We start from the raw sequence: 8,148 nt of genomic DNA on the forward strand, positions 1-8,148 counted from the left end.
TCATTGCCCTGGGTATTTCTGTCTCATTAACGTTTTCACGTTCCTTTGTATTTGAATACCTGACCGTTCCTGTTCTTTTGTCAAATGCACTATGGTATGTTTATTTGTTTAGGGGGGTAGTCAGCTAAGTAGATTCACTGAATTTTTTTGAAATTATCTTTATTAAACTTATTATTAAACTAAATACAAATTTAAAATAAATAAAACAAAGGGTTAATTATTAACATGACAGACGTAGGACAGCTCAATAACGATATGTACCAATACTATGTTTCTCCTTTATATTTTCTATAATTTATATAATCTATCTAATTTATCAAGGTTGGTGGGGCAGGCATTAACCCTTAACACCCATTGAAATGACTAAATGAGGTTCCATAATGTCGGTAGATCTATTCTGAGTAAAACTTAGTTGAATGCCACCAGAATAAGTATCTTAAGTATGTAATAATGAATCATTTATAACCCATATTTTCAGCCAACTATTTCAGAGCAGGATATAGCAAAATTCAGCCTAAAATGGAACAACAGTAGAATAAGATAATAGTGCACAGCCTTCGAAAGCTACCATGTTTTAACTTGGCACTGAAACATAAAAAGATTTGGCACCAGTCATCTGAGCCCCCAGTGACAAAGCTTGATCTAGGAGCCCCTCCTACTTCAAGGGTAGAACAACCCCTTCAAGAACAGGTTGTCTGCCTAATTCCAAGACCACGATACCCCAGTTTGTCAAGATTCAACCTCAACCCTCATCCAGCCCATGACAGCATTCAGGCATTTATCCAGGGATGATCCCGTATGGCCTCATCTGACTCGGATCACAGGGAGAAATAGAGTTGGCAAAATTAATATTTTTTTGTCCCCTACTGCCTTCACGGTCCTGGTTTTTGCTTAGGCATTTGGTGGGTGACAGAGGATATATATCCTGCCTTCCATCACTTTAAAGCACCTTAAAACACAAAGCTCCAATCTTGTAGATACTTACCCAGGTGGAATCTACACACATATTTTTTTAAAAAGGTTCAGAAAATGCTTTTTAAAGAAAGCATTTTGAAAAATACATCAAATTTTCCATAAGGCTCATCACTGACATCTAGTGTCGCATTGTATATCGCACTTAAAACACACTTAAAACGTTTGCAGCTGTATAGCTGAGTCCCCAGTTGTACTCAGTGGGACTTTTTCTCTGAATTGGTATGTATCCATTCACCTCCTTGGGGGCAGTTGACATCATGCCACCAGGTGGAAATAGTGTTTCCCCTAGCATCTGAAGGCACAAATTGCTGCTGTCATGGAAAAAAGAAAAACTTGAGGCATTGCCATGCCAACCCCAGCTAGTTTCAATTTCTCCCTTCACCAGCTGAATTGTCAGCTTCAACTCCCTGCTCTTGTTGTCAGCTCAGGCCTGTTACTTATTTCATTTTGTGGTAATTTATGTGTTTTGGTGACTCCCTTTCCTCCTACCCTTTGTCTGACTGCCCCCCCCCTCAGGGTTTTGGGGTTTTCTGTTTCTTCTCCATTTGCTGCCATTTTCTCTTCTCATCTTCTTCTGCCTTTTCTTTCTGTGCTCCCTTTCTTGCCTGTTCAATATATTAAGAATAAAAAGGACCCCGTGTGCGCATTTTCTCAGTCTCTCCTCCACTCACCTCTACTGCGCTGGGCTAGTTTCCAGCTCGGCAGGTTCTGGAGAGGTTCTAGGGGGGAGGTTAATAAGAAATAGTCTGCCCAACCCGTTGGAGATCCTTCAGATTTCCAAGAGGACTCTACTACTGGTTTTATTGTCTTAGATATGGAGGAGGATTGAATGGGGAATCAGATACTGAAGAAGCCTTTTAAAGTCATTTTACCCTGCCTCTGTCGGAATCTCTACTCAGCCAAGCTGATAAAGCTCATCGAATAATTAACGACCTGAGCCTCTGATAAGGCCTCAGGCACGTTCCTCCATTCAGCAGAGTTTCCAAAGCAGCAGAAATGATGAGGTTTATGGCCACATCGCTATGCTTTATTTCTTACTACACAGACAGCAAAGAAATATACATCCTCTTTCTATGAAAGCAGAGAGCAACTGGAACAAAAGGAACAGAGAAACCAGTACGTCACATCCATCTCCCTTCTCCCGTGAGACTTCCAATAGCCTGGTCTGTCTCTGGAATGTAAACAGAGCCTTGTGACTCTAAGCAGCTGCTCAGTGGCAAACAGAAACTAACAGCCTCTAGGTGCAAGAAAATCTTCTCAGCAACTTTAGCTAGATGGTTAAAAGCCTGCATTGCTTTAAGCTTATAACAGTTTGCAATTTTTATTCCCCCAGCCAAAATTATGGCCCATTCAATTAGGGCTGCAGCTACTTTACCTGCATTTTCTCTGAATGCTTCTCTGCAGGAGATTTGTTGGGCAGCCATATTCCAAAAGCTTTATTAAATAGTATAAAGTGGATGTTTCTGCCTCTGCAGAGGCATCCTTTGGGAGGTCCTGCTGAACCCATACACAGCCAATAGTTCATTCTTAGGTATCCCACTCTATATGGTTCAGTTTGAGTATGTCCCATCAGATGCCACGACGTGCTTGGAAAGATACCAATATTACTTATCCTTGAAGGGTGGCGCTGTGGGTAAAAGCCTCAGTGCCTAGGGCTTGCTGATCAAAAGGTTGGCGGTTCGAATCCCCGCGGCGGGGTGCGCTCCCGTTGTTCGGTCCCAGCGCCTGCCAACCTAGCAGTTCGAAAGCACTCCCGGGTGCAAGTAGATAAATAGGGACCGCTTACTAGCGGGAAGGTAAACGGCGTTTCCGTGTGCGGCTCTGGCTCGCCAGAGCAGCGATGTCACACTGGCCACGTGACCCGGAAGTGTCTCCGGACAGCGCTGGCCCCCGGCCTCTTGAGTGAGATGGGTGCACAACTCTAGAGTCTGTCAAGACTGGCCTGTACGGGCAGGGGTACCTTTACCTTTACCATTATTTGGCATCAGGGTCTTATCCCTTTTTCCAGACTGCCTTTCTCACTCCGCATGATTGGCTTATTTCATATTCTTTATACAGTATTTGCTTGCGTTCCCTGGGCAGGGATTGTCTTGTGTTTGTCTTTGTTCATATCACTGTTCTGCTTTGGCCTCTATTATCCCGGCTTATCAGCATAGAAACTGGCTGGGATTGGCATGGTAACGCCACTAAGTTTTTTTTTCCAATTAGAGTAATGTGGACGCTCGGGTTGCGAATGTGATCCGTACAGGATGCATGTTCACAACCCACGGCGTCCACAACCCGCAGCGGCACGTCTGCGCATGCACGGGTTGCGATTCGGTGCTTCTGCGCATGCGCAAAGCATGATTTAGTGCTTCTGTGGATGCGCAACCGCCGAAACCCGGAAGTAACCCATTCCGGTACTTCCGGGTTTCAGCGGTCTGTAACCCGAAAAAACGCAACCTGAAGCGCCTATAACCCGAGGTATGACTGTAGTGATTTCTGCCTTCAACCACTAGGGGGAGCACCATTCCCACCTGATGTCATGTTACATGCATGTAAAAGAACCCTACATGGGTAAGTACCAATGATATCTTCTCCTTACCAGGCACCCACAGGAAGCCTGGCCTGTGTGAGAGAAGAAGCAGTAACTTCCCTGTAGTTCTGAGTTTAGGTGCACATGCCTTTCCTTTTTCTTCCACAAACTTGGTTTAGAGTAAAAAGTAACAGAAAGTGCCCTTTCTGTCTGTCCTTGGATTGAAACACATTACCATTTTTTTTGCATCTGAGACAGACGTACAGATGTTTAGCACAATTCAGTCAAACTTCAGCTGCTTCTGGTGCAATTGATATCAGGGGTATATGCTGAGTTCTCTCCCAGGATCTTAAACCTTAATTTTGGCCGGATGGTGCCTAGTATTTGTTTGAATAACACAGTAAAAGCAAAATAGCCAAGTTGTTGCTGCAAATAGGTAAAAAAAAGGTGCAAGAAAGAGAGTATATGTAGATTATTTTTTCCAGCATAATTTTACTTCAGCTGCTCCCTTGCCATCAAACCGCTTTTAAACTCCCTCCCAAATAACTGAGAAAGAGGAGCTGAATCATACATATGTATATAAAATGTTTTATGGATCACAGGTGTGTATTCAAATGTGATCTTTTCATCTAAGATTGAAGGTAGTGTTGTGCACCACAATTAGATTGTACATACCTGCATCACACATGATGCTGAGAGTTGCCTGTATCTTTAAATTATGTGACAATGTTCATATGTGTTTTTCTTTTTGTTTTGAAGGCTTCAAAGCTTCCAATGTCAATAATAATAGTAGGAGTTGGCCCAGCTGAATTTGACGGTGAGCATCCTCAGTTTCAGAATTCTTTTCTTGGAAAGAGGCCTCGGAATTAGGGTCCAGTTCACAGCATCACTTAAATGGCAATTTATCTTTCTTTTGTAGCTGATACTCCATTTTCCTTAGCAAAATGAACTCAAAGCAGCCTATGTGATAAAACATACATTACTCCATGCTCTGGTAACTTCTAGATTTGATTGAGGCTGCCTTTGGAAGATGGCATGGAAATGTTAACTAGTCCAAAACACAGCAGCCATATTACTGGGTGGGGTTACCTTGAGAACTCGTATAATCCCTATTTTAAAACAGCTGTAGATATTCAGGATGTTGTGTTTGTGAATAATGGAAGGAGCACAGTTTCTAGCAATACAGTTGAATTGCCTAATTCGGGTGAAACACCCAAACCTAATTGCTTGCTTGTTAGTTCAAAAGTTCAATTGGGCCATAAAGTGCTATGTAAATAAATAACAAAACAAACTATGTGTTTTTCATATGGCCTTTGTTGAATAGATTAAATCAAACAATATGAATACATTACTCTGTCTTTTTTTCAGCTATGGAAGAATTGGATGGTGATGAAGTAAGACTCTCCTCAAGAGGAATGTATGCAGAAAGAGATATTGTACAGGTGAGCGAAAGCACTTCTGTCTAGCAGATCTTTTATAGACTTAGAGTACATAATGTATATATGGGATGCGTGTGGTGCTGTGGTCTAAACCACTGAGCCTTGGGCTTGCCAATCAGAAGGTCGGCGGTTTGAGTCCCCGCGACGGGGTGAGCTCCCGTTGCTCGGTCCCTGCTTCTGCCAACCTAGCAGTTTGAAAGCACGTCAAAGTGCAAGTAGATAAATAGGTACTGCTCTGGCAGGAAGGTAAATGGTGTTTCTGTGTGCTGCTCTGGTTTCGCGAGAAGCGGCTTATTCATGCTGGCCACATGACCCAGAAGATGAGCGCCTCAACCCCAGAGCCATCCGCGATGCATACATACCTTTACCTTTTTAAAATGTATGTATACAGGTTGGCTTGCTCTTCAGGAAACCAGGCTGGAAAGTTCTAGATAGCAAGGAAAGTTCAAAGTGCTGGTCACACTTTTAAAGCACTATACAATTTTGAACTGAGGTATTTTAAGGGTGACTTTCTGATGCCTAAAACCTGCTCACCTGTTGTGATCATCACTGCCATTCCTGCTCCATGTCCCATCACCACCAGAGGTGCAATTTGGCAGTGACCCCAGACAGGATCTTTTCAGAAGCAGCACCTAGGGTTTGTAACTTGCCTACTGGACATTCAGTTAGCCCCTATTTATAAGCATTCCGATATTATATGAAAGTAGCTTTGTTTCATCAAGTCTTTGGCATGGAGTCACATTTTCCTAGTTTGCTGTTTTGAAATTTTGCTGCTCTGCATTTGTTTTTCCATATGTAGATTTATTTATGTTTCGATACTGTGATATTTTTATTTTATGTTATTTTATTAGTATGAAGGCCTTCAACAGAAAAGCTTAAAAATACCAATGTGTAATATAATCAGTGCTTTTTTCTGGGGGTACGCATACCTCTATACATTTTGTGAATCTAAGTTTGGCCTCGTTGAGGGCCAATATTTCAATATGAGTAGGAAAACGAGAGTACCCCTAAACATTTTTTAGGAAAAAATGCACTGAATATAATATGCATCTGCAAAAGATCTGAAATATTAAGATCATCTTACCAAGTTAAGTTTCAAAATAAATGACATCTTATTTTCAGCCTTTGGTTTTCCTTCTTTACGATGCCCCAACGGCAGTGCTAAACAAATTCTCTCCCCCTCCCCTCCATTTCATTTCAGTTTGTACCGTTTCGGGATTACATTGACAGAAGCGGAAACCACATTTTAAGTATGGCCAGACTTGCTAGAGATGTCTTGGCTGAGATCCCAGACCAGTTTCTCTCCTATATGAGGGTGAGAGGAATCAAGCCATCGCCTGCGCCTCCTCCATACACCCCACCTATTCATGTATTGCAGACTCAGATATGAGCACTTGGAATGCTGAATGCTTTTCACAAACCATAGAGCACTGTTAAGTGCAGTACAGTGATGCACTTTAAAGAGCCAGCGAGCTGAAGCGAAGCGTTCTTCTTTGTATGCAGTAAAGGCTTCTGGTGGCATTTGGAGCAAAATAACGTTAACTTCATATACCAAAATGTCCAACTTGGTTGCATGCGCAACTGAACAGCTTTTATGTAAGAGGAAGAAAATGGTGATGTCTGTTTCTGAGTTTCATTTTGTTTCTGACAGAATAAGCTACTATTGTCGTGTGTATTTTGGAGAAAGCACAAGTCACGGGTTCAACTCAAAAGTCCTTGTCTTTCCTGACTTAAGATGTACATAAGATGTGAATGCAAATTCCTCTGTATCAATGTTTACATGTTACTATTTTTCAAACTTAACTACTTTTTATAATTCTTCTTAACCTTAAGAATTTGGGATATTGAATTGTCTTCTATCTTGCAATAGTAAAATCCACAAGAGAAGCAATATCTCTTTGAATGATTGTCCAGACAAAAAGTAATGCAAAACTGTGAGTAGAAATTGGGAGGCCAAACATATTCGTAGGTCTCAATAACGGAAACACCTCACTCAGGTGCTCGGTAATGAATCATCAGACGGATTTGGGAATAAGCTTCCAAGATGTGAATACTGTAAGATTTTTTTTTTTTGCAAGGTATTCCAGTTTCTGAAATAACTTGTGTTTACATTTTTTAAAGAATGATTATGCTGGCATAATAAATTTGAACAACAACACAGTGTTATTCTAGGAAATGGCAGCATCAGCTTTTGAGTCCTGAAATTTGACTCATGCAATGTAATCTGTAGAGTCTCTTGCATAACAGCTGTAGAGCTTTGACAACCTAATTGCTTTCTGCAGGTTATTTTATTAGGAGTGACTTGATGCTCTTATGCAAATTGCCAGTTGCGATGAGGTTTGTCTAGATGGTCCATTCAAAGGGATGCTGGCACATTTTGAGTTATCTGTTGCCACAGTCACACCGCCATATAGGGCACACAAGTGGTAATGAATTAAATGTGTTAAAATTGCACAGCTATGTTGCTTTGTGCACAACTTTGTATATAGAACTACTCGAAGTATTTTATTATATATGCCTGTTCTTATCCTAATTATCAAATGTTTTTGCATGTACAGTTTTTACACACAAAATAACACATTTTTGTGAGTATTTATGTCAAAACTTTTAATTAGAACAAATGGCCTTAAATCTCACAAATACCTTGGAAATGATTGTGAATTGCCTTCAGATACTGGAAAACATGTTTTACTTTTTTGTCAAAATTGTAATTACCTTGTAATGTGTAGCTCTCTTATTTGACACATAACCTGTTTACTACTTTATTTACTACTATATATGTTATACAGACAAGTATTAAATTAAGGTGCATTTTTTAAGCATGAAAAGTTTTTTCTGGGAAAGTATATATACATTGCATTAATGGTATATAATCCTATGTAATACAAAATCTTCCATTTTTAAATATATTAAAGATCCTTAAAATATTCTCATACTGGATATGACTAATCAGTTTGCTCAAAATAGCTAAGTGCTCATCTTGGAAACTCATACCACAAATATTGATCCTGCAAAAATAAGAGAGCAGTTTACGTAGAACTAGTAAAAGTTTCTAAAATCTTCGAGAGGTTCACAACTTTTTAGAATAAGCCTATCAGTGAGAAAGAAATGTTAAAAGAAAATAGGGTTGCAGAGATTTCTGAGCATTGAACAGATCTTTTGTTTCTTGAATAAGATTCAGAGCTAGGCTAATACAGTGTGTCATTTTAGGGGATGAAA

At 40.4% G+C, this 8,148-nt stretch overlaps 1 protein-coding gene across 7 annotated transcripts in view; it reads left to right on the forward strand.

Annotated features, from left to right (window-relative positions):
• Nucleotides 1–7,862, forward strand: part of CPNE8 (copine 8) — a gene marked incomplete at its 5' end in the record, with an annotated part of 57,636 nt that extends 49,774 nt beyond the window's left edge. For 5 of the 7 annotated variants that reach the window (XM_083399777.1, XM_083399778.1, XM_083399779.1 and 2 more), the window contains 3 exons: nucleotides 4,250–4,307; nucleotides 4,859–4,932; nucleotides 6,131–7,862. In XM_083399777.1, coding sequence (XP_083255903.1) covers nucleotides 4,250–4,307; nucleotides 4,859–4,932; nucleotides 6,131–6,319 — 321 coding nt within the window. In that variant the 3' untranslated portion in view covers nucleotides 6,320–7,862. Of the gene's footprint in view, nucleotides 1–3,473; nucleotides 3,561–4,249; nucleotides 4,308–4,858; nucleotides 4,933–6,130 lie in introns of those variants that run through there. The other 2 variants (XM_083399780.1, XM_083399781.1) reach the window with 1 other exon arrangement.
• Between the last annotated feature and the right edge of the window lie 286 nt (nucleotides 7,863–8,148).

The sequence above is a fragment of the Podarcis tiliguerta genome (genome assembly GCF_965153285.1).
Source record: "Podarcis tiliguerta genome assembly, chromosome: 10".
Taxonomy (NCBI): domain Eukaryota; kingdom Metazoa; phylum Chordata; class Lepidosauria; order Squamata; family Lacertidae; genus Podarcis; species Podarcis tiliguerta.